The sequence below is a fragment of the Theropithecus gelada genome, chromosome 9 (assembly GCF_003255815.1).
Source record: "Theropithecus gelada isolate Dixy chromosome 9, Tgel_1.0, whole genome shotgun sequence".
NCBI lineage: Eukaryota > Metazoa > Chordata > Mammalia > Primates > Cercopithecidae > Theropithecus > Theropithecus gelada.
The window spans coordinates 101,600,353-101,628,045 of record NC_037677.1 but is presented as its reverse complement, the minus strand read 5'-3'; the positions used below and the strand labels follow the sequence as shown (position 1 = coordinate 101,628,045).

The 27,693-nt window shown below is 38.8% G+C and overlaps 1 protein-coding gene across 1 annotated transcript in view; it reads right to left on the bottom strand.

Annotated features, from left to right (window-relative positions):
- The window catches only part of SORCS3 (sortilin related VPS10 domain containing receptor 3), a 621,794-nt gene that overhangs the window by 274,492 nt on the left and 319,609 nt on the right, over window positions 1-27,693 (bottom strand). The window contains exon 4 of the mRNA XM_025396833.1: window positions 18,920-19,078. Within this exon, the coding sequence (XP_025252618.1) occupies window positions 18,920-19,078 (159 nt within the window). The remainder of the gene's footprint in view (window positions 1-18,919; window positions 19,079-27,693) is intronic.

Here is a 27,693-nt window from a genome sequence, read left to right as displayed (position 1 = left end):
TTCACAAATGACCAGAATATAGCCCATCTTGATAAATGTTCCATGGGCCCTTGAGTGTATGCTCTACTTGTGTTAGATGAAGTGCTCTAGAGATGTCAATAAAGTTAGTTGGTTGAGTTCTTACTGATTTTTCTGCTTGTTCTATATACTGGCAACAAAAACATCAGAAATTTTTTTAAATGTCATTTAAAAAGTCAAGTTTATGCAATGTTTAGGAATAAATCTGATTAAAAAGAGGTGCAAGATCTATAAGCTAAAAAGTATAAAACATCATTGAGTCAAATTAAAAGGAAACCGAAACAAATAAAGACATGGCTGTGTCCACAAATCAGAAGATCAATATGTTTAAAAGGCCAATTCTTCCTCAAATTAGTCTATTGGACTTCATGCAATCCCAATCAAAATTCTAAAAGCCATTTTTTGGAGGTAGGGGGTAGAAATAAACACAAATTCATATGAAAATGTGAAGTACCACAGTGACCAAGAAATCCAGATAATGTAGTACTGGTGTCAAGATAAGCAAATAGATCAATGGAACAGAATAGAATCCAGACATAGATCCACACATACATGGTCAATTAATTTTTGACAAAACTGTAGAGGCGATTCAATGGAGAAAGAATAGTCTTCTCCATAAACGGTGTTAGAATAATTTGGTATCCATATGCAATAATCATAAACTTTGATATATACCTTGCACCATATAAAAATTTAACTCAAAATTGATTATTGGTCTAAACATAAAACTTAAAACTATAATAGCATCTAGTAAAAGGCAAAAGAAAAAGATAATTGTAACACTGACTTAGGCAAATATTTCTTAGATATGACTCAACAAATATGATCCAAAAAACTGATAAATTGTACTTCATCAAAACTATGAACTTCTCTTCACTGAGAGACACTGTCAAGAAAATTAAAAGATAAGCTACAATATGGGAGAAAGTACTGTAAATCACGCATTTGAAAAAGGACTTTTATCCAGAATATAGAAACACTCTCAATACTCAATAGTAAGAACACAAGTTGCCCATTTTAAAATGGGTAAAAACCATAGAAAATATATAGATAGAAAATAAGTGCATGAAAAGATGTTCAACATCCTTAGTCACTAAAAGAACAGAAATTATAACCACAATGAGATACCAATACACATCTACTAGAACAGCTAAAATTGGCTGGGTGTGGTGGCGCATGCCTGTAACCCTAGTACTTTGGAAGGCCGAGGCATGCAGATCACGAAGTCAGGAGTTCGAGACCAGCCTGACCAACATGGTGAAACTCCGTCTCTATTAAAAATACAAAAATTAGCCGGGTGTGGTGGCACGCGCCTGTAATCTCAGCAACTCAGGAGGCCGAGGCAGGAGAATCGCTTGAACCCAGGAGGCAAAGGTTGCAGTAAGCCAAGATCATGCCACTGTACTCCAGCCTGGATGACAGAGCGAGACTCCATCTCATTAAAAAAAAAAAAAGAAAGAAAGAAAGAAAAAAAGAAAAAGAAAAGCTAAAATTAAAAAGACTGGCTATTCCAACTGTTACTAAGAATATAAAGCAACTGTAAATCTCATGAATTGTTAGTGGAAATGAAAAATAGAACAAACACTCTGGGAAATAGTTTGATATTTTCTTAAAAATTTGAAACTACCTCTATCATATGATCCAGCCATTCCACTACTATTTGCCCAAGAGAAATGTTCATAAACACACTCATACAAGAATTCTCATTGCAACTTTATTTTCCTAGGTTCAATCCAAATGCCTGTTAACATGTGGATGGATAAACTAATTGTGCTATGTCCACATAATAAAATATTATCAGGGAAACAATGAAAGAGGAAACTGTTGAAACATACAACATAGATGAATCACAAAATAATTATAAGAGAAACAGGCCATGCAAAAAAGGGTTCATACTTTAAGATTCCATTTATAAGAAATTCTAGAGAATGCAAACTAATCTCTAGTGATATAAAGAGTATCACCAATTGTGAACACAGTGAGGGGATGAAAAAGGGTGGAAGAAAAGAATTACAAAAGGAGCACAAGGAAACTTTTGAAGGTGATGGATTTGCTCATATTCTTGGCTGTAGTGATGACTGCATGGGTGTATTCATATCAAAATTGTATCAAGTTTATATATTTTAATGTGTGTAGTTACTGAATGTCAATTATACCTCATAAAGTTGTTTAAAAAATCTGAAGGCAACTCATAGAGCGACCCTAGTTTTATGTTAAATAATGCTTATGAGGATCTAAAAAGATTTCACTCTCAGTGAACACCTTAACTCTTCAATACAGAAATCATAACAAACATTTTTGAAGATAGGTCAGACCTCCTCCCTAATATACACTCTAACCATCTGTGCTTCTATTTTACAGCATTTATTGCAATTGCCATCAGTTACTTATTTGATCAGCAGTTCTCTCTTTATGATAGCAAAGATGGTAACAAAATCCATTATTGCATCTCTAGGTCTTGGTACATGGTAAGTGCTTAATAAGTATTTGTTGAATATCATGCACTTCACTTGGTATCTGAGTATAGAGAGTAGGGTACTGATACTCTCAATGACATGTGCCAGAAGGGAACAGATGGTTTTTGCTGTTTCTGCTTCTTTTCTTCATTTTCCTTTTTACCAGTATTCACTATGAGAAAATTTGAGATTTACAAACGGATATTTGTTAGAATTTGTTAGACTCCGCTATTGAGTAGTAAGCTACTTTGGAGGAAAAAAGACAAATGTTGGGGCATATTTTTCAGTATCTTTAATGATTAAGTCGTGATACCTGTAATGGAGATTAAATGAGCTTTTAACCTGATTATTAAACTGGCATTTTCAGCATCAAAAAAAGGGAAAGACATTGTGTAAACCTAAGAGTAGGTAGATTATATCAAGAGTAATGATCTACAAATGAAATCTTAAAGATCCCTTCAGGGACTGAAATCGCTGGGCTAGAAAGTTCAAGAGACCATCTATGCCTGAGATAGACTCAAGGGAGATTGGATTTCCCAGCCACCTTTCAGCATTTCAGTTATGAAAACATTCATGTCCAATATTGACATGATCATATTTGAAGAAATAAAAGTTAACATATCTTTTTTTCCCCTCATTCATTCCCTAGCTGCCTATTATAAAGCTTCTAGATTACAACCCTGGTATCTCTACCAAACACTTCAAATTAAAAAGTCTCCATTTTAAAAAGCCTGTTTCAGTAACTTACTCAGACAGCTACTGGTAGATCCTGCCTCCAGCACTCAGAGCAGCCAAGGGAGGTATGGGGAAAAAATATCAGAAAAGCAACTACAGGGAAGAGCAACCACAAAGGAAGGTCATTATCCCCTCTACAGTGAACCTTGGCAACAGGGCCGACCAGACTCTCCCCTCTTCCACTAAGTGCATTTGGGAAACAAGCATCTCCTTTGTCAGGAAAGAAGTGTGCCATGAGCAGGCACAGCCATTGGCCTTAGATATTTTTGTAGGCAATCAGACCATCAGATCTATGATGTCCTTTGATTCTTGTCATGGTCAGTGTTATCAGGCACCCGCTCCCCTGTGACTTCTAGGCAGTCACAAATTCTGATTCTATTTTCAAATCACTTGATAATTTTTCCCTTTCTTCTCAACCCCACAATAAAAAACTTTATACAGGTTCTCTTTAACTCTCACCCATGTCTTTGAATGTCCTAAACATTGAGGGAAAACAAACAAACAAACATACCTAATATATGTAAAACCATTAAATAAAAAAGGTTTTAAGAAAATCGCTTCTTTCTAGACTTTTCTTAAAAACCTAGATTAGTTAGGGTTTCATAGGTAAAGTCTGTCTAGGCTGAGCTTTCTCCAGAAAGTTCTGTTTTCTTTGAGTTTTGAAAGATGAGCAGGACTCAGGACTAGCTAGATGAAGAGGGGGAAGAAAAGGACTCCAAGAAGAAAGCACATGTGCCAGGGCATTTTGGCTTGAAATAGGAAGAAACATTCCCTGTTGCATGAGTGAATGGAGTGCTTAAAAACAGGAGGTAGGAAGTTAGGATGCAAGTTAAAAGATTTCATGTGCTGAGCTAAAGGCTTTCACTTTATCCTCCAAGCTGAGGGGAAGCCAATGATAAACTTTAGGAAGATCTGCAACACATTCGAGTCAACCAAACTTTCTGTAACTTCTGGCCCATCTGAGATCTGGTGACATTTTCAAATGCAAAGAGAGAACAAAAACAAAATGCCAAAACTGAAAAAAAACACATCTAGTTTATACAAGCAAATAGCCATGGTTTTAAAATACAAGCTTCCATCTGAGACTCCTTTTACACTCTGACCCCTCAACGTTCTTCCCAGTGGCCTTCATGGTCTGGGCACCATCTTTTTTCTTCTGTCCTCCATGATTTCCTAAACTTGTCCAGGGTCAAGGCCAAAGACCAGCTTGGAAACTTCCTGACCACGCTCAGGGCCTCTCACATGGATCTGGTTTCCGTGTCAGGAATAAGCCCCACCCCCTGCTCCCTCCCCAACACTCCACTGTCAATTTTCGTGGTAGTTGGTTCCATTCCATGTGTCTCAGGAACATCTCATGCTACACAGCAGGAAAAGACTTCTACTGTCCCCTCACACAGGGCAGCAGGGACACAAAGGGCAGTAAGACTTTCATTACTCAGCAACCTTGACATGCATATGTCTTATGAGCTGACGTGCCTCCCTGTAAATCCACAGGTTGATGTCCTAACCCCCAGTACCTCACAATGTTACTATATTTGGAGACTGGGTCTTTAAAGAGGTAAATAAGTTAAGGTGGGCAGATCACAAGGTCAGGAGTTCAAGACCAGCCTGGCCAATATGGTGAAACCCCATCTCTACTAAAAATACAAAATTAGTCTGTAGTCTCAGCCACTCAGGAGGCTGAGGCAGAAGAATTGCTTGAACCCAGGAGGTGGAGGTTGCAGTGAGCCGAGATCGCACCGCTGCACTCAAGCCTGGGCAACAGAGTGAGGCTCTGTCTCCAGAAAAAAAAAAAAAAAACCAGAAGAGGAAATCAGGACATAGAAAGACAAAGATAGAGGAAAGAGCACATGAAGATGCAGGGAGAAGCTGGCCATGCTCAAGCCAAAGACAGAGGCTTCAGAAGAAATCAACCCTGCCAACACCTTGATCTCAGACCTCTAGCCTCCAGAACCATGAGGCCATACATTTCTATTGTTTAAGCCACTCAGTCTGTGGTACTTTGCTATAGCACCCCAAACAAACTGCTACAGTATGTAAACAATATAGAGAACATTTTTTTTCCACCTCCAAGGAGAAACTCTTCTTATTTCAGGACCACAGGGATCAATGGAAACAGGAGTCAAAAGTATGTTCTGGATATGCCGTATCTGGGTATGTGGATGCCTGGGCTTTCAAGAAGCTGGTGGAGACAAGCAGTTGATTTTGCTTGCTCTTAGACAGGAGGTCCAGTGAAGCCAAGGGAAGGGCTGGTAAGTGTATTAATTTCCTATTGTTGCTGTAACAAATTTCCACTAACTTAGTGGTTAAGAAAACACAGATTTATTCTAGAATAGCTCTAGAAGTGAGAAGTCCGAAATGAGGCTTATGAGATTAAAATCAAGGAAGCCAGACTGCATTCGTTCTGGAGGCTCCAGGGGAAAAACCATTTCCTTGCCTTTTCCAGCCAATCCTCATCTTCAAAGAGCTTGGAGCAACCTCTGCTTCCATGTAACATCCTTCTGTGACTAACCCTCCTGCCTCCCTCTTCAAAGAACCCTTATGACTATATTGGGTCCCTCAAGATAATCTGGGATAATCTCTCCATCTCAGGATCTTTAATTTAATCACATCTATCAAGTCCCTTTTTCCCTAGAGTAACATATTCACAGGTGTCCCAGGTGGACAGCCTGGGGAGTGGGAGGGGTTCAGGAGAGATTAGGAACATAGAAAGGTCAAAGGGTAATTTCTGGGTGGAAACCTAGGTTTTGTGATTCCCATCCTTGACCTCACAAATCTTCCACTACCACCACCAAAATCACAAAGTATTTGGCACAACTGGTTAGAGTCTCCCCAGGAGTAGGCCCCAAGACAAGGACTAGAGTGTAAGTAGTTTATTTTGGAGATGAAAAATTAAAACCCATTGGTATTAACGTAGAGAATTACCCAAGTAAGAGAAGGCAGTCTATATGTAGTGCTATGAAGTCAGCTAACTTTGTAGGCAACTAGAGTGTCATTCCATTGGGAAATTCTAGATTAAAAGTATTAGACACATGTCTCAGAGTTACCACACATGAGAGTGAGAGAGCTGAGGTATCTATACACCAAATTTTGCTATCTTTGGCTAAGGGCTGCTCCTAATTCCCAGGTACTTCCATAGCTTCCTGCACAGAGGAGTGGAGTAGCCTCCAGAGGCTTCAGAGAAAGCCCTCAGGCAAAGAAATGCAAATATTGGCAGTCAGAAGTCAGCAGGAGCATACTAGAATGGAAATATCTAGTGGGTGTAGGCAAGACATCAATAGTGTCTGCTAACATGGGATTTCTCACAGAAATCAGTGACATGGCTGAGTTTTGCCTCCTTGTTGAAGTGAGCTGAAATAACATAAATATGAGGCAACAGCTGACATCTGCATTACACAGAGAAGAAACATCAGGGGAACCTCAGCTTCTATATTTGCCTTATACTTTATGCCTAAAGAACTGCCACTACTACAGCCCATTCTGCCTCCTTTTCCACGGGAAATCATCCTTCATCTCCTCGATCTCTGGCCTCAGTTCGGGGCTTCTGTGGAGTCCCCATCCGCAGCATTTCCCTGGTCTGAAGCCAATTTCCTCCCCCATCCCACTCGCATCACATTCTGCTTAGACAGAACATCAATCTGCATTGCTACACATCTCTATTGCTCTTTTGAGTAGATGAAAATACACAGGATAGCATTTCTCTCCACCTACTACTTCCTCCCTTGATTAAAAACGAAATTACAAAAGAAAAATTCCAGTGTTATTTTCTCCTTACATTCCACTCCTAGTACTCTGCCAGGCCCTTCCACTCCATTCCCAGCCATAAATCAGGTAGTTCTGAAATTCCTACTCCCAAATTCACAAGGACAATATGCACGTGGGTACTTTTAAGTAAGACGTCAATGTTCTATAATTAATTTTCTCCTCTCACATTAAACCTGCCATTCTTTGCATAATCTGAGTGATAAATGCAGAGTCAGACTTCGTCTTCCTGACATTAATACCCATCAGTACTTCAAATGCAAACAATTGTGACATTCAACTTTATAAAAATTACCAAGTGCACAAACTCCGTTTAATTAAATCATTTAAAAGTTGCTTTTGTTACATTTAATGAATGATATATTATACTGCAATGAAACATGCAGCAATACAAATACTTCACAATGCTTCCAATTAAGACTCACTTCACTTATGCCAATTGACAACACAAGTGTTCCACACTTCATTCAGTTTGTGCATTTTAAATGAACTGGTTAGTGAGAAGGGTGCTTCTTTGCTAATGAGTTTTGTAATCAAGGCATCTATTTTAATTTCAAATTGGCTAGATTGGGGGAAATTGCTAGACTAAATGACTGGTACTAATTAGGATTATAAAAATATTCATCATGCCATGGAATTAACACAGGGGTCTGATTTTCCTACATTTGCATATTGCTTGAGTTTTGGGGAAAAAATCTTGACAAATTGTCTTCTCTTTAGCAAATTGAACAAACACTATATCTGTTTTAGTCCTTTTTTTCATTTAAAGCATAATACATATTCATGATTTGTAAATGAAGTTAAATGATTTCAACTTCTCTCTTCATTACCATATTAAAGATGTTGTCTCCATAAGCTTCCTTTAAAAATTTCAGATCATAGTATTACCTATTTACATGACAAACACCTTGGTTTAATCTATACATTAACTCAAAGATTTGAATTAATGGGAAAAGCGAGCAAAACTGGACAAAATCCCCTTAAAACACAACTGCCTTGTTGTTGTTTATTTTTTGCTTGAGGCAGAATTAATTAGTCCAATGTCTTATCATCAGCAAGCAGTCTGATGGCTTCTACCCTCAAAATCCCACTCCAGAAACTGCCATCAGCTGAGAAATATGCCATAAGAACCACTGGACTCATTTGAAGGTTTGGTTTCCACATGGCTGATTTTGTTGTCTTACTCTATTGTGCTCTCTGGAGCTGGGGTTCAGTGTAAAAGTGGCCCATATGCAGTTCTGTCTCAAGGCAAGGGAGAGCCCACCTATCAACCAGGAAGACTGGGGTGTGGTGGCTGTACCTCAGCCAGGTCTAGGATAGAGAACAGGCCAGTCCCCTCACTGGCTGTGTGACCTTGAGCAAGTTAGAATGCCCTTCAAGAGTCATATGCTCATCTGCAACTTGGAAATAATATCTACCTGGCAGCTGCTTATGAAAATTCAACATAACATATATGAGAGCATTTGTCAGTGCCACACATGGGAAGGAGGTACTTCAGGACACGTACCTCTATTTCCAAGGAGCAGCTATACATCCAACTCTGAGTAAAGTAACATGGGGCATGTTAAGAGTTCCTAGGCTCAAAGCTCAATGCATTAGAATTGTCTACACCCCTCGGCTCCAGAAGCATTTGTTTCCATTACAGCTGTCAAGGCAAATAAGCAAATACTAATTCAATTTTGGGATGGAGCCGGAAAATTCATCTGAAAAACTACCAGAATAAATCACTTCCTTAACATCTATCTATGGTGGGTCCCTTCTAAATAATAAACCCTATATTTGTTGCTGAGTAGTAAATAATGTAGATCAAGGTTACATCCAACAAGAGTACACTTTCTGTTAGGAGAAAAAAATATTCCTAGAATTTCAGAGTTCTAAAGGGACGACAGTAAAAATCACGCTGAAGAAAAGAGAAATCTCAGGCTGTGTACTTTAGTTCAGGGAAATTTTCTTCTACAACATACTCCTTCTTGAAAAGGGATTAAATAATGATTTGAAAGAGTTTTACTAAATCAGCCCTATTCACATCTAAAGCATGTTTTAAGAGCACTGCCTTATAACTAGGATAAACATAAACTATTTATGGCATATTACTTTAAAGAATTTTTAATTATGAAAGCAATGAAAAGCCCCACAAACATAGTTCCATCATCTTAACAGACCTAGCTAGTATTTGGGAATATTTCCTTCCATTCTTTAAAATAATTTTTCTCCTTCATTCCTTTTTCCTTCCTTCCTACATTCATTCCTCCCTTCTTTCATTCCGTCCTTCATACCTTCCTTTCTTTATCTTACTTTATTTTTTGCATACTTGTATTTAAAAGTATGTCTTAATATATATTATGTATGCAGTTGTATATATTTACATATGTAATATGTAATGCGTACAGGCATACTTCATTTCATTGTACTTCACAGATATTGGGTTTTTTACAAATTGAAAGTTTGTGGCAACTACATCAAGCAAGTCTATCAGCACCATTTTTCCAAGAGTATGTGCCTACTTTGTGTTTCTACATCACATTTTTGGAATTCTCACAATATTTTAAACTTTTTCATTATTATTATATCTGTTATGATGATCTGTGATCAGTGTTCTTTGATGTTATCATTGTAATTGTTTTGGTGCACCACAAATTACACCTATAGTAATGGTTCACTTAATCCACAAATGTGTGTGTTCTGACTGCTCCATCTACTGACAATTCTCCTATCTCTCTCCCTGTCTTCAGGCACCCCTATTCCCTAAGACACAACAACATTCAAATCAGGCTAATTTATAACCCTACAATGGCTTCTAAGTGTTCATATGAAACAGTTGCATGTTTCTCACTTTAAATCAAAAGCTAGGAATGATTAAGCTCAGTAAGGAAGGCATGTTGAAAGCCAGGAGGCTGAGAGTGAAGTCTCTTGTGCCAAAAAGCCACATTGTGAATGCAAAGGAAAAGTTTTTGAAGGAAATTTAAAGTCATACTCCAGTGAACACACAAATGATAAGAAAACTAAACAGCCTTACTGCTGATATAAAGAAAGTTTTAGTGGTCTAGATATAAGATCAAACCAGCCACAATATCCCATTAAGCCAAAGCCTAATCTGGAACAAAGCCCTCTCTTCAATTCTATGAAGGCTGAGAGAGGTGAAGAAGATACAGAAGAAATGTTTGAAGTAGCAGAAGCTGGTTCATGAGGTTGAAGGAAATAAGCCATCTCCACAACATACAAGTGAAAGGTGAAGCAGCAAGTGCTGATTTAGAAGTTGCAGCAAGTTATCCAGAAGATCTAGCTAAGATCATGGATGATGGCAAATACACTAAACAAGATTTTCAATGAGCAGCTTTCTATTGGAAGACAGTGTCATCTAGGACTTTCACAGCCAGAGAGGAGAAGTCAATGCCTGGCTTCAAAGCTTCAAAGGACAGGAAGACTCAGCCAAGCTAATGCTGCTGATGACTTTAAGTTGAAGTCCATGCTCACTTATGATTTGAAAAATCCTAGGGCCCTTAAAAATTATGCTAAATTTCCTCTGCCTGTGCTCTATAAATGGACCAGCGAAGCCTGCATGATAGCACATCTGTTTACAGTACGGTTTACTGAATATTTTAAGCCCATTGTTGAGACCTACTACTAAGAAAAAAAGATTCCTTCCAAAATATTACTGCTTATTAACAATGCACCTGATCATTCAAGAGCTCTGATGGACATTTACAAATAGATTATTATTTTCATGCCTGCTAACACAATATCCACTGTGCAGACTATGGATCAAATAGAATTTTCAACTTTCAAGTCTTATTGTTTAAAGAAATACATTTCATAAGGCTATAGCTGCCATAGACAGTGATTTCTCTGATGGATCTGGGCAAAGTAAATTGAAAACCTCCTGGAAAGGATTCATCATTCTAGATGCCTTTAAGAAATTCATAGGAGGAGATCAAAATATCAAAATGAACAGGAGTTTGAAAGAAGTTGATTCCAACTCTCAAGGATGACTTTGAGAGGTTCAGGACTTCAGTGGGGGAAGTAACTGCAGACACAGTAGAAATAGCAAGAGTAGTAGAATTATAAGTGGAACCTGAAGAAGTGACTAAATTGCTGCAATCTCACGATAAAACTTGAACAGATAAGGAGTTGCTACTTACAGATGAGCCAAGAAAGTGGTTTCTTGAGATGGAATCTACTCTCAGTAAAGATGCTGTAAACATTGTTGAAATGACAAGAAAGAATTTTGAATATTCCATAAACGTAGTTGATAAGGCAGGGTTTATCAGGGTTGCAGGGTTGGAGAGGATTGACTCCAATTTTGAAGGAAGTTATACTATGGGTAAAAAACTGTCAAACAGCACCGCATGTTACAGAAAAATCTTTCCTGAAACGGAGAGTCGTCAATGCAGCAAACTTCATTGTTACCTCATTTTAGGAAATCGCCACAGCCACCCCAGTCTTCAGCAACCACCACCCTTAGCAGTCACCTATATCAAGGTAAGATCCTCCAGCAGCAAAAAGATTATAACTTGCTTAAGACTCAGACTCTCATTAGCATTTTTTAGCAATAAGGTATTTTTAAGTTGAGGTATGTACATTTTTTAGACATAATGCGATTATACACTTAATAGACTACAGTATAGTATAAAAATAACTTATATATGCTTTGGGAAATCAAAAAGTTCACGTGACTTGCTTTATTGTGATATTTGCTTCATTTTGGTAGCCTGGAACTGAACCACAATATCTCCAAGATATGTCTATATGTATTTAATAGGTATTAATATATACCTATGTTGCTACATGGTCACTATGGTCACTATTTTAATGGTTGCATAATACCCCAGTAAATGTATATACCATAATTTAAAATCCCTTAATGTTAGGCAGTGAGTTTCTTTCTAGTTTTTTCCATTATAAATGACCTTGATAAGCATTGTCATGCCTAGAGCTTCAGAGGATTATTCCATTGGTATAGTCTCAGAAGTGAGCAACTGAGCCATTGGGTCAAGTTATGAATATGTGTATGTTTTCCGATATATATTGCCAAGATATTTTCCAGGAAGGAAAATTCATTTGCACATCCATCAATAGCATTTCAAAATATAACACCCAACACTGGGTATTATGATTATCGTACAGAAAGAATACATTTTTAAAAGTGAAACCTGTTAATTTTAAAAGAACATTTTTTCGAATTGTCCTTTTGAATTTTCCAGATTAACTGGGATTACTGAATGTCAATAAATTCTTGTATTTGGTTTAGTCTAGTTCTCTAATATTAACATTTAAAGTATTTCTTCTTCTCTATTGTTTACCTCCCTTGCTACCTTCTAACATCTCTTCAGAGAAATTTATTTTCTATCTGTTGCTTTCCTAGTTTAGCTGTCTGCATGAAATAACAAATGACCTTGACGGATAGTGGCTTCACTGAGGGTGGAAGGTAGTGGCTGAAAAAGCACACAAGTAATTCTCAGATGCCAGTGGTGTTTCTTGATCAGGTTGCTGGTTTCATGGGTATGTTCAGTTAATGAAAATTCATCACACTCATGAGATGTACACTTTTTGGTATGTATGTTACAATCCCATTTATAAAATTGAAAGAATGACCCTGAGTTTAAAAGGCCAGGTGCTGTCAAACCAGGGTGAGTGGTCAAGATATAGGCAGAGAATGGAGGGAGCATAAGTGGCCTGGCCTGGTCAGGCAGACAAGAGCTTAAGGTCATAGGGACTTGCAAAGGAGGGGACAAGCAGAAGAATTCCTGAGTCCATCTGGAAAACCATAAATCTAGGATCTGGATTCAAGCAAAGAGGTCAGCACTAGGGCAGTGTTATTAACACAAAAAATCAGCACGTACATAAAGACAAGGTCAGTCCACAAAGGAAGCAGATGAAAGAACACAGGGAAAGCTGAGGCTACATTACTGCACCTACTGGACCACCTGTGGCTGGAGCCACCTATCTTCACTAAAACACTGCCACGGCTGAATTTCTGGGGAACATAATTGCTTTGGGAAAGGTACTGTTACCTGCCTGAGTACCCTTCTTAAAGCATATACATGCTGTATCTTCCACTAAGTATTTCAGCAAATGTGATTTTCCCTCTAAGAAATGTATCAGGTTACTAAAATGGTAACCAAGAAGGTGAAGAGGAGACCAGAAAGTCTAGGACATCATATAGAAAAAGCATGCTTGGGGCTGGGCGTGGTGCGTGGTTCATGCCTGTAAATTCCAACACTTTGGGAGGCCAAGGAGGGCAGATCACCTGAGGTCAAGAGTTTAAGACCAGCCTGGCTAACATGGCAAAACTTCGTCTCTATATAAAAATACAAAAATTAGCCGGGTGTGGTGGTGGGTGCCTGTAATCCCAGCTACTCAGGAGGTGGAGGTTGCAGTGACCTGAGATCGCATCACGGCACTCCAGCCTGGGCAACAGAGCGAGACTCCATCTCAAAATATTAAAAAAGAAAAGCAAAAGCATGCTTGGGAAGACATAGGCTATTAGAACTACAGTTTTGCTAAAGGTTGTTCATTTGAACGAATGTTTTGTAGGCAATACTGACATGAATGGAGATCCTTACTGCCCTTCTCTCACTGAATACAAGTTCATAGCTAACATTAAACCAGTTTTGTCATTCAGAACTCAGCTCAAATAGATCCGTGGTAACATTCAAGTATCACAGGGTATCTCTGATTATGGGCCACACCCATTGGGTGGTTGCTTCACCTTCTGGTGTTTCTATGGTGATGGAGATAGCACACCTCTATTGTACTGATGAGACACCTGCAAAAGCAGTGGCCACTTGCTGTAGGTATGCAGATAGAGAGATTTTTCTTTCTCTTAAATTATATAGAAATGATTTTTATAAGAATGGAAAAGGACCTAATAAAAATGCAATGTTTTTCTTTAAGTGAAAAGTGTCCTTTAGTCCCACTCCTATTCCTCAGAGGAAAAGCTTCAAAGCTATGGTCATCCCTAGTTAATCCCCGGCAGCTTTATCTCCACCAGGTGAGGAGACAGGAAGCCTGTTTCTGCCAATAGCTACTGAGAAAGTTATCATCACCTACTAATCCTGGAGGATCTCAACACAATTACATTTTTAATCTGGGGGTTTTAAATGAGAATATAAATGAAAGGCACAGTTTCTTTGGATCTGACATTCCAGAAGTCAAGTTTACATTTCCTTTTGAGTTTTCAGGCCCTCCACAATCCAGATACACTCCAGCACCTGCCCCAGTTACAGTCCAATTGGCAAAGCTTGCGTGGGACAAGCACCTCCTCTGTACCAGGTCCGGTGTTGCCAGCTGCCACGCCTAACACTGCATCAGCTGCTTAGCCAGTCTGTCAATCTGTCAGCTACTACTGAACTTGTCGGGTAGGAGGTGATCAACAAAAATCCCTAGCTGCATGACTGCTCCCCAACTATTAATACTATAACAGCAACCCTTCATTATGTGTGCCAGTATTTCAGAAAGTGCTTTTTACATCAAAATGACTGGCAATTCTAGACCACTGTAGCCCAGAAGTGTCTGAAAACAATGGAGTTTGAAATCCCATTGAGTTCATCTCTGATCTCCAAAGCCAGCTGTATTTGTTAAAGGTTCATTTTGCCAAGAATATAAATGGTATTAGAGAGCTTTGCAATCATACCTCTCACACAGAAAAAAAAAAAAATAGCTATTTTCAGCTCTCCATCTCCTACAGAAGGCCCCCTGTGCCAGGATGTATGCATCTGTAGATACATGAGCATGTGCCCATTTTTTAAAAAACGCTACAGTCTCTTGTCAAAATGAGGAATGTTTAAACATTCAGCTCTGTACAGCAATGAGAACAGCAGCTATATTTCTAGGATTGCATTGTCTTCAAAACCTATCTAAAATCTTCCCAAAAGTCTCAGTTTTAATAAGATTATTGAGCCCTCCAGCTAATCTAAACACATCACAATGTAAGCTGTTTCAGTCATCAGTGAGGAAATAGCCTGATGGAAACAAGAGAATCCTGCCGCTTAAATAACTGACAAAGACACAGCCTTCAAAAGAAGTTACAGAGCTTTGGTTCTAAGATGGAGGGAGGGGAGTAGCTTTTCTTTTGTCATTTCCAGTTTGGTCAACCATAACCTATTACTTCCACTGCTTTTTTAAACTTCAAAAATTCCTATAAAATATCTTCAAAGATAGTAGCCAAGAATGAATCTCTTGTCTTTATTGAGTCCTTTTAAATTAAAATGCAAGATGGCAGGAGAATATATAGGACAGAGAAGGAGCTGGCATGGGACGTAGGGGGAATGGGGAAGCTCATAAGATGGTCACAATAGAAGGAGCTAATCAAATGCCCAAATTAAGCTGATCAGAAATCAGAAAGGACTTTAGTAGACTGGGGTGCATCAGGATTACAGAAGTATGACCCTCCAGCAGGGTCAAATGGAAGGTACATTTGCCCCTCACCCCTTGGCAGCTTTGGAGGGCTCAGATGATCTTCCCCACACCCAGGCCTTGGCCAGTATCAGGTAGACATGTTTCCCAGTTAACTCACAACCCAGCACCCACATATCACTAGCAGAGCGTGAGGCGCCTCTCTCGATTTCTAGATGCAATTTTGTTTTATCCAGAAGGTATTTCCTTAATTCTCCAGCAGTGCCTTTACCCAGTGAGATCTACTGGCAAGTCTCCTGTAGCTTTGGGGTAGCATTTGGGAAAGTAAAGCAATTGGATATTGTCCCTTTAAAATATCATTCAATTAGGTCTTTTGTAATACATACAACGTAAGGAGATAGCCTTACTAACTCTAAAGAAATTGCTAGTGCATTTCATCAAAGGCACAATAATGGAAACTTCGATTCACTCCTCACCACAAACATCTCCCTTTGATGCTGCAGTTACCTTAATACTAGCACTTTTCATTTTCTCTAGAAGGAAACAGCTGCCTTCAAGCATGCACATCAGAGAAGGCTCTAGTCTGAAATAACACATTTGTATATCAATCTCAACTACACTTGCATTTTCATTTGCTGCTGCACAGCATCACTCTCCTTGACTCTAAACTGCTAAATTACCTCCAAAATAAAGAAAAACTCTTCTGCAACCTGGATGACTGGGGCTAGGTGTTTTATACCATCTCTGCAAGTGTTGCCAGGGGTATCATCTGCTTTCACACATCATTTATTTAAAAGAAGAATGGCCAGGCACTGGTTAGAAACTTTATGGGCCTCAAGAACATTCAGCTACTTTACGCAAAAGATGTCAACAAGAAAGAGTACCTAAGGAATAATATATCTAGAAATGTGCAGTGTGATTAGAAAAATCCATCAACACCCACTGCCACATTTTCAAATATTTTTACTAAGAGAAAGAGCAGCCACCAAGTCTGAAAGTATTTTGAATGCATTATATCCACAAGGGTACTTCATGAGCAACGCCCCAGATGTTCTCAGTGCTGTGGAGAGGGAGGAAAAGGATACTCTTAGATACACAGGAGACATATTGCATTTGGTTTATCAACCTCTTGGTATGAGGAGTCTGTTGCCTCTAACCTAGCTTGTCTCTGTACAAATAAAAATAAGCTTTAAGAGTTCTGAGCTTCTTATAAATAAATTACCATCCAACCATTTAATGACATCTGAATAATTTACTTTTTTCAACACCATTTCAAAATTTCTGACTACACTAAGCCTCTAAAGTCACAGACTATCTGACATTTGGCTAAGTCTTTCATACAATATCCACTTGATGCCATGAAAGAAATGTATTTGCAGTGGCTTTTCCTCTGCAAATGTCATGTGGGTGTCCTTAGGGGATTGCATCAAGCACCTGGCGCCCACCATGAGGCTTGGTTAACGAGACATAGAAAGGTTACTTTGAAATTACTGTTTAAAGGTGCTGACATCACATGAACGCAAGCACACACACACACACAAATTCACAATCACATATTCAAATATACACTGAGGAGCAACTGTTTCAGTATTTAAGAGAGCAGAATGAAGAAGTTACTTCAACCAAAGTTGTTCTGTGGATATCCCTATGAGAGACAGTGCTCAGAATTATCTGTTTCCTTTTACTGATTGATTCCACAACATTATTGCATAATAGTTTGGCATCAAGCACTGTAGTAAGATTACGGAGGAAATCATCTAAAATCCCTTTTCTTAAGTATAAGTTGATCAAATATAGAGAGCTGCAGAATTTCAGCATTCATCCACTAATTCATTCATCTAACAGATAGACACTGAGGACTGATTACAAGATAGAGCTTGTAATCTAGTGAGGAATGCAGATGACCCCAAAAATCAACACAAAATCTCATCTGTGACAAGTGTTCTGAATGAGGGGTACATAGTGCTATGTAAAAGAACATCAAAAGGGATTTGATTTTGTCAGGGAGTTAGGGAAGGTGTCCTGAGGAAGTGATGCTGGATCTGAGATCTGACGATGACGAGGCTTACATTAAAGAAGAGAATTCCAGGCACAGGAAAGGGAGCAAGGGGGACAGGTAGGGTAAGCAACTGAAAGATTCAAGGGGAAAGTGATAACAGTGAGCCAGGAGAGAGAAGGAGGGACCAAACCAGGCAGGGGCTGGTAATATCTATTGGGGACTGTGGTCTTTAGTTTGTGAACAAAGAGGAAATGTGAGAGGGGTTTAAGCAAAGGCATACAATCATTATATTTGGGAAATATTTTTTCAGGTTGTAGTATTAACATACTGGAGAGACTCTAGCAATCATTCAGATGACAAATGAAACTTACATTTGAGTGGTGGTGGTAACAGAAAGAAGAGGATGGAATCAAAAGATATTTAGAAGTGGTAACAGAAAGAAGTGGATGGAATAAAAAGGTATTAGATCCCATGATTGATCACAGATAGTGGGTTTAGAACAAGGAAATATTAAAGATACCCCCTCGGTTTCTAATTTTGTAATTAAATGGCTAGAGAGAGGGAATACTGGAAGAGAGCCAGCTATGCTGGGGAGAGATCCCCAGTTCATTTCTAGAATACATTGAGTTGAGAGGTTTTGAGGCATACAAGAGACAGACAATGTTATGTATGCAGCTGGATATACGTATTTGGAGCTCAAGAAGGAGGTCTTATTGGGGTCACTAGACTTTTAATGTACTTTTAGAAAATAACAAAATGAACTTCGTTTGAAGCTTCCCTTCTATTACTCAACTAAGAGCAAGGGTATATTCCAATTTCACCAAATCAAGGTGGCATGGTATGATAGAATAAGCCTAGACGTGGAATCTGATAACATGCACTTAAGTCCTGGCTCCTCAGCTTCTAGCTTGGAGGGTTTGAATAAGCACCTTAGCCTTTCTGCACCTTGGTTTACTATGTCACTGTAAAATATTATGTATATCCTACCTCTTTAACAGGGTTGTTTTGAATAAGGTCAAATGAGTAAAATTATAAAGAAAGTCGTTTTTAAAATGTGAAATATGGTGACTGACACCTGTAATCCCAGCACTTTGGGAGGCCGAAGTGGGCAGATGACGAGGTCAAGAGATCAAGACCATCCTGGTCAACTTGGTGAAACCCCATCTCTACTAAAAATACAAGAATTAGCTGGGCGTGGTGGTGGGCACCTGTAATCCGAGCCACTCAGGGGACTGAGGCAGGAGAATCGCTTGAACCCGGGAGGCGGAGGTTGCAGTGAGTCGAGATCGCGCCACTGTACTCCAGCCTGATGACAGAGCGAGACTCTGTCTCAAAAATAAAATAAAAAATAAAAAAAAAGAAAGAAAGAAAAGGAAATAATAGCATTGTCAATAAGTGAAATATACCTGTCTACCTATTTTGATACTTAAGAGCAGAAAGAAAAGTTAGTTGTTGCAGGCAAAATCAATGATGATTTGGGTTGGAATGATGAAACGTCACTGAATTCCCTCTAAAATCTGGACTAAGAAAACCAGTGATTTTCACATGGTGGTACCTGGATGACAAGATGTGAATGAAAATAGTATTTATTCACCTTTTGATCCAAACTGTAGGCCAGCACCCAGTCCTCTTGCTTGGGATGAAAGAGCAGGCTCTGGATATAGAAGGTGAGCCGATACTTCTGATAGGTGGCCCCTTCATCGGAGCTGATCAGTATGCTGCTCTCTATTTCAGGATCACTGAGAAGCATAATCTAAAGAAAGGACAGAGGGACAAATACAGACAGAGTTAGTAAAGAAAGTTAGGAAAGAATAAATATAATAACTTTAATCATAAATAAGTCATTGGTATTTGTACACTATAGCATAAAAAGGGGCATCTGGGCCTCTGTATAAAATACTTGTATTATCTTTTCTCCTGATTTAGTGTCTTATTGTTGAATTGAGGTGAAAATAGGGGGCAAGGCTAGGTCTGCATATAGAAGGAAGTTTCATTTTTGATGTCCATCTTTTAAGCGCTGGGAACATTTTTTGTGGTCTGTCTCCTGACCTTGGGACAGTCATCTCTCTCTTTCTCTCTCTCTCTCTCTCTCTCCCCCCGACCCCCCTATCCCTTCTCCATGTCATTGTTAATCACAGCATTGTTCCTTTTGGTCATGAGAAGCTCCCTCCCCCACTGCACTGCCATGCTGCCATGATCCCACTGTTTGTTTTGTTCTTTCTGAATTGTTTTATGCATTCAATTAAGTGGTTTTATGATTCCTTTGTTAGAGATATTTTCCAAAGCATATAGCCCCAAAGGTCCTTGGGCAAATATTACTCCCACAGAAGGTTTATCATCTTCCAGTCAAGGGGACAGAAATATTGTAATGAAAAATCTTTGGCATCAGAGAGGCCAGGTTCAAATCTCAACAGTTCTCTGTTAATATTGTATCATCTTGAGAAAGTTACCTAACCTCAGTTTTCTCAATAATAACCTGACTCTGATAATATCCAAACTGGCTTGGAGTATATGGCATAAGGTGTATTCTTTTTTGTTGTTGTTTTTTTAGTAGAGATGGGGTTTTGTCAAGTTGGCCAGGCTGGTCTCGAACTCCTGGCCTCAGGTGATATGCCTGAGTACGACAATTACATTGATCTCACTAAAGATATGACTACATTTTTAGTATTTAAACCAATAAACGCTTAGACACCCAGACTTTTCCATTATTTAAACTCATAGCAGCCTTTGATACTGCCAACAATTCCATCTTTTTTGAGGCATTCTCTTCCAGGGGCTTCCATAACCCCATGTTCATTTATTTTTCCTTTTCATTTCATTTGGATACTCAGTTTTCTCTTATTATCCTTTAACTGTGACCACTCTTTAACCCTCCATTTTGACTTTCTTCCTTTTCACTCAATATACTATTACTCAGTGACATCTTCCATTCCTGATTCTTTTCCTTTTCCTTTTGAAAATCATCGCCTCCTGGGGAAAACTCCTAAATCTCTGAGTCTCAGTCACAGATTTGGAAGCTCTGCTGCCTGGAAGATGCTTCTATTTAGATGCCCCACAAGCACCTTGAGCTCCAGATGCCCCACAGAGGTACCTGATCCCAGCCCTACTGCTTCTCCAGTATACCCAGTTCCATGGGCGTTTCCACCAACTATCCATGTTTAGCAAAAAGCCCAAGACGCATCCTTGACTCTGCTTTCTTACCTTCTGAAAGAATAAGTCTATGAGGCCAGTGTATTTTACTTTTCAATTAACTCTTAACACCAAATCCATTATCTCCCTACCTATTATGATTGTCTTAGTCCAAAACATGCAAATCTCTCTCCTGGATTACTGTAAGACAACTCTAGCCAGTCTTACCACATTAGCCTTATCCTTTCCAATCCATGTTTCACACTGTGGCCAGAACAATCAACCTGTAATACAAATCTGATTCTGACATTCTATCACTTAAAACCATTCAATGGTTTAATCGATCTTCCTGTATTCCAAAATCCTTAAAACATCCTAGCAAAATCTGTACCCCTGTTTATGTCCTGGCTTCATCAGCAGCACAACCTTTTTGGAATGTACTATCCAGCTCAACTCGGCTTCTCTGAGTTCCTGAAAGAGCAAGTGAATTTATTTCCTCTTAGAGTTTTTCCTATCTTTGCATATGTTGCCACCAATTTTCTATCATGGAGTCTAAACCATAAGGTCCAGAGTATAAAATATAGTCCCCCAAATTTCCATATCTTATAAAATAAAAGTGTTAACTAGCAGAATTTTTTAAATGTTACCCAGAGCATATATTAGTATTATAAAATAAGCTTTAAAACAAATTTAGGTCTTTTAAGTGCTAAGAGTCATAGTCCTTTCCCTCTTTTTTCCTTTACAGCTTCTAAGACAAGCTTACTTTCTTTCCTCAAATATTTGCTTTGGCTTCATTGAAATAAGTCATCACTAGTTACAGCACATTTTTAAGAAATGGAGCAGTATAATAACTTTTTTTCACTCATGTATGAATAATGCAGAGAAATACTCTTAGAGTAATCACAGACCAAATAACTTCCTCTTCCCATGGCACTATGAAGGGGTAGGGGAAACGGGTCAAAGCACTCAAGCTGCCCTTGAGAAAACCTAACAGGAAGCATCTGTGGTGCTCGCAGAGTTTGAGAGGACGAATATAATGGGTAAGAAGGAGGCTTTTTGGCCGGGAGCGGGCTTATGCCTGTAATCCCAGCTCTTTGGGAGGCCAAGGCGGGCGAATCTCTTGAGGTCAGGAGTTCAAACCAGCTTGGCCAACATTGTGAAACCCCGTCTCTACTAAAAATACAAAAATTAGCTGGGCGTGGTGGTACACACCTGTAATCCCCGCTACTCGGGAGGCTGAGGCATGAGAATCACTTGAAACCTAGAGGTAGGGGTTGCAGTGAGCCAAGATCACGCAACTGCACTCCAGCCTGGGTGGGCAGAGCGAGACTCTGTCTCAAAAAAAAGCTTTCATAACCAGCCTCACTTGCTTCACATCATGTACCAATGGTCTACATAACAGGCAATGAAATCATTTTTCCCCTGGTGCAGAAAAATTAAACTGCTTATTTTATGCAGGTATAAAAAAGCTTCATGCCTATGATTTTAATTAGAAGATAAGACCAACATCATAAATGAACTTTATTTTATATACCGTGAGTTACAATATACTAAATGAGTGTTACCATTGAACATCTTGTGCAATGTATTTTCTTCCCCAGCCCTGTTTCTTTCTGTGCACACTTGCACACAGAGACACACACAAGCCCACTTGCACACCCACATGCACATTAATCCACACGCAACACATATGTGTGAGCACACATACACTAACATATACAGAGATGCTGCATTTATGTGCACACACACATACAGAAATTTATATACAATAAAGCATATTGATATTGAGTGGCAGTTTTATGGAGCTTTTGTTGGGGAGAGTACATTTTTATTACTACCCTTCTCTGACATTCTCATCAGAAATTATTTGATATACTTTGCTACCACTGGCAGTGTCTCTATTCAATTCAATTTTTTGAGAAGAATGAAAGGAAGGGAAATAGACACTGACATATTCTGGATTTCTAACCTATGCTGGGCATTTTACCTGATTTTTATTAAAATCTCACACAAATCATGTGAAGTAGGTATCATGAGTTATATTTTACAGATAAGGAAACTGAGGCTCAGGAGAAAAGCAACTTGACTATTACTCCTCTAATTGCCTCAAAACCCACACCTTCCACGCTCTGTACACGCACAAACACACACACACACACACAAAATCCTTTTTTAAAGCATCTCTGAGAAACCCGCCAAAAATGCAGCTTCACTCATCTCAACCTCTGAGCACAGGAGCATCAAGCATTAAAATAGTAGGAATCTAAGAGGAAGATATAAGTTAGTTGTAGGTGCTCAAAAATAAAAAAGGAGGAGGCCATACTATTTACATAAATATAATCAGAGAGCAAATATTTTGTCAGAAGTTAAGCCTCAAGGTAAATATGTGTATTGTATATTCACGTACCAAATCTATAAAGAAAATCATCCCATGTCTGCTCGAATTTTTCTTGTTACACATGGATTTCAAATCCCAATGCCTGTGAGGGCAAAGCAGGTAAAGTGAGCAAGTGAAGCAGACAAGGCAAGACAAGGACTGGTGAGGACTGTGTCAAATCGGAAAGTGTATATCATTCCCTCAAAGTATTTAAAATTGGGTTTTTAAAAAACATTGTGCCCAAATAAAATATATCTGTGGACTGAATTTATGGATGAGGCATGTGACTCTTGCTGAAGCTGTGATAGCATGTTTCTACAAAAACAAAGACACTTACAAGCTTACCTTTCGATGTATAATTATAGGTATATAACATATAATTTATGGCAATGGCTGTTTAGATATCGTGAGTTCTGCATTTATGTGATTTGGGCAATACGAACAGGACAGAGATCCCACTAGAGATTTTTATTTGTTTTGTTCCTCTTTCTGCTTTGATTCTTTATAAAGCAGTTTGTCCTGACATGAGACCTGCAGTGGGTATACATGTGCTGGAAGGGGAGGAGGGGTTTTCATATATGGTTTTGCAGATTGTTAAGGTTATAGGCTCTCAATGCAGATGTCTTTAGAACAAGCTCCTCAGACTGACACTTCATGTGTAAACAGAAAGAAGTTACTCAAGGCCAGGCGTGGTGGCTCATGCCTATAATCCCAACACTTTCAGAGGCCGAGGCGGGTAGATCACCTGAGGTCAGGAGTTCGAGACCAGCCTGACCAATACGATGAAACCCTGTCACTACTAAAAATACTACAATTAGCCGGGTGTGGTGGCACGTGCCTGTAATCCCAGCTACTCGGGAGGCAGAGACAGGAGAATTGCTTGAACCCAAGAGGCAGAGGTTGCAGTGAGCCGAGATTGCTCCATTGCACTCCAGCCTGGGCAATGAGAGTGAAACTCCATCTCAATTATCCCAAGTCTATTATTTCATCTAGAGAAAAAAGGAGATGGTAATTGTACCTACCTCGTAGTACTATTGAAAGGATTAAATGAGACAATGATTAAAGGGGCTTAGCACACTATCAGGCACATAAGTACTAAATAAATGTTAACCTTTACCTTTAAATTACCCAAGATAAGGCCAGGCATGGTGGCCCACACCTGTAATCCCAGCACTTTGGGAGCCTGACGTGGGCAGATTGTTTGAGCTCAGGAGTTCAGAACCAGCCTAGGCAACTTGGTGAAACCTCATCTCTACCACAAAAAAAAAAAAAAAAAAAAAAAAATTAGCATGGTGCCGTGGCATGCACTTATAGCCCCAGCTAACAGGAGGCTGAGGTGGGAGGATTGCTTGAGCCCAGGCAGTTGAGATCATACAACTACACTCCAGCCTGGGCAACAGAGCCAGACCCCATCCCCCCACCAAAAAAAATTACCTAGGATAAGAGCACAACTGAAGTCAGAAGTGATGCCAAGCAAGTTGGAGACAAATCAAGGTGATTCGGGGATTATTTGCCTGCCTCTTGACTACCATCATTCCTGAACTTTGTGGAGAAAATTGCAAAAGGTGGGCATAGAGGGGCCTGGGGAGTTGCTGTTCAATGGTTATAAAATTTCAGTCATGCAAGATGAAATAATTCTAGAGATATGCTGTACATACAATGTGCATATAGTTAGCACTCTATTGTACACGTGGAATTGGGTTAAGAGGGTAAATCTCATGCTGTCTGTATGTGTGTGTTTGCCATAATTTAAAACACAGAAAAGTGTCAGGGAGAAAAACATCATATTTTAGTGTTTTATGTTTTACATTCACTTTACATGCATTTTGCATTTCTGGTAATATTTTAAGAAAACGCACTCTATTAACCAATATGAATACTGCCAGAGTAAACACCAATTGGTAGATAATTGTCAATTTGCTAAACACAATTGCTGCTTTGAATGAACGCTCTCATCTCTTCATTGGACGGCTATACTCCCTGAGGAGACTAAACATGACACTGCCTTACGGTGAGAACTGCAGACAATGAAGTTCCTATGATTTACCCATTCACTGTAAATGAATCATCTGTGTCCAAGATTAGGGATGGACAAGCTTTAGAGATTACCAACATACAAATGGTCCAATATCTTTTGGAAAAAAAAAAACAAAAAACTTGTAATGCTTTCTGAAGGAAATTCCTGAGAATGTGGAATAACAGTGGTCCTAAGTTTAATGGTATATTGCAAATTGCAAAGGACACTCAGGGAAGTCAGGAGTCAGACAGGGGCTATGCTTAGTCAGCTTATACTCTCAAAAGCCTGTCAGATTATCTATGTCCAAACCAGTCAACATTAGTATCGAAGATGTCAAAATCCTTCCCAGAAATCTTTCCACAGTGCACCGTTTCCTGCTGCTGAGTGAGTCTTAACAATATCATTGATGAATATGTCACTTTATTCAGTTGCGTATTCTGTTTCCTTTGTGCAATCTATTAAAATCAAGTGAAAGCTAAAGGTTTCTCAGTCTCTCACTCTGCCAGAGATCCAGAAAGTCAAGGAAAACATTCTAGTTCAACGTTTTGGGCATGTTCTCAGAATAGGAGCAAACAGACGTTTCTCTAAATAGAAAAAAAAGAAAGGCTATAATTTACTGTACAATTGAGTCCTAATGGTAGACTTTTAGCAAAGTTAGTGTTCAATAAGAAATAACAATAATATCAATATGAGCTCTTAGAGTATAAAACAATGACAGCATAGCTATCCCCTAAACCCACTGATATAATTGATAAGTTGTTGAATATTGACTTCCATACAAACAGAGCCTACTATAGATATGGCTTTTACTCACAATATACCAGCATTCGTTCTTTGAACAGTGGTTCTTAACTGAGGGGAAAGAAGGGGTCATACCAAGGAGACATTTTGCAATGTATGGAGATATATTAATTATCACAGCCAGGGGCAGCGGAGTTCTCGTACGTAGTGGGCAGAGGCCAGGGATGCTGTAAAACATGTGACAAAGCACAGGACAGTGACTCACAACAAAGAATTATCCAACACAAAATGTCAATGATGCTGCAGCTGGGATTGTTACACATAAAATATGTAAACTACATATAAATGTCACAGAACACCAATATGCATTTATGCTAATACATATGCTATCTCACCTATGGCCACAATACATGCCATTCTTTTTGCCAAGATTAGACTCCCCACCTTTCCACCCGAATTCATTATATTAAGCTTATTTATACTTGTTTCTCAGGATTTAACATAAGCATAGGAACAAAACTACAGTCGTTGAGGCTATTCAAATAAAATAAAATAAAGTATAAAAAAAAATAATAATAAAGTATAAAAATAACAAGAAAACAATCCTATTTAAAAAGTGGGCAAAGGACTTGAATAGACATTTCTCCAAAGCAATACAAATGACCAGTGAGCAAATAAAAAGATGTTCAAAACCACTAATCATTAAAGAAATGCAAATCAAAACCACAATGAAATATAACCTCACACTCATGGCTACTGTTTAAAAATAAAAACTAAAAAATCAGAAAATAACAAGTGTTGGCAGGGATATGAAAAGTTGGAACCCTTGTGAACTGTTGGTGGGAACAAAAAATAGTGCAGCCACTACAGAAAACAGTATGGTGGTTCATCAAATAATTAAAAATAGAATTATCATATGATCCAGCTATTCCACATCTGGGTAATACCCAAAAGTGAAAGTGTCCAACTGTGTCAATTGCAATTGATGGTCAAGAAGGATGAGTACCAAGAATTGACCATTGAATGTAGCATTGTGGAGGGTATTGGTGACCATGGCCAAGACAGTGGAGTGAAGTAGGCAGACAGTCAGTATTGATGCAAGTATAGTAAATTGGTGTGACTACTCTAAAATGCAATGTGGCAACATGAAACACGACTCTTGCAATTGAAAGCAAGGTCTCAAAGAGAGATATGTTTACCCAGTGCTCATAGCAGCATTATTTACAATAGCCGAAAGGTGAAAGCAACCCAAGTGTCTATCAATGAATGAATAGATAAACAAAATGTGGTATACACTACAATGGAATATTATTCAGCCTTAGGAAGGAAAGAAATTCTGACACATGCTACATGGATGAACCTTGAAGACATTATGCAAAGTGAAATATACCAGTCACAAAGAAAAAAATACTATATGATTGCACTTATATGGGGTACCTAAGGTAGTCAAAATCATAATGACAAAAAGTAGAATGGTAGATACTAAGGCTAGGGGGAGAGAGAAATGAGGAGTTGTTGTTTAGTAGGTATAGAGTTTTAGTTTTGCAAGATGAAAAGAAATTTGGAGATTGGTTGTAAAACAATGTGTACTTAACACTACTAAACTGTACACTTAAAAATGGGGAAGATGGCGAATTTCATATTATTTGTATATCCCTACAATGTTTTAAAGTAAAAAATACATATAAAAATAAGACATGAGACTAGAGATAAAATAACAGGCTAATGAACACTTGAATCAAACAAACATATTCGCACCATTTATTCATCCAACCTATTGACTGAGGCTTTACTCCATGCCAGGCTCTATTCTAAGGACCTAGATCAGAGCAGTAATCAAACCAGAACGAAAATACTTTCCCTCATAGAGCTTACATTCTAGTGAAGGAAGAATAAACAACAGACAGACAAATAAGTAAAATGTGGCATATCAGATGGTGATAAGGCCTTTGGAGTCAAAGAAAGCAGAAACGGGAAGGGTTGGTGCTGAAAGACTGGCTGTGTAGTTTTAAATCATGTGGTCAGGAAAGGCCTCACTGGGAAGGCAGCATTTGCAAAAGAATGTAGGAGCCCAGTAGGCTGGAACAGAATGAACAAGGTAGAG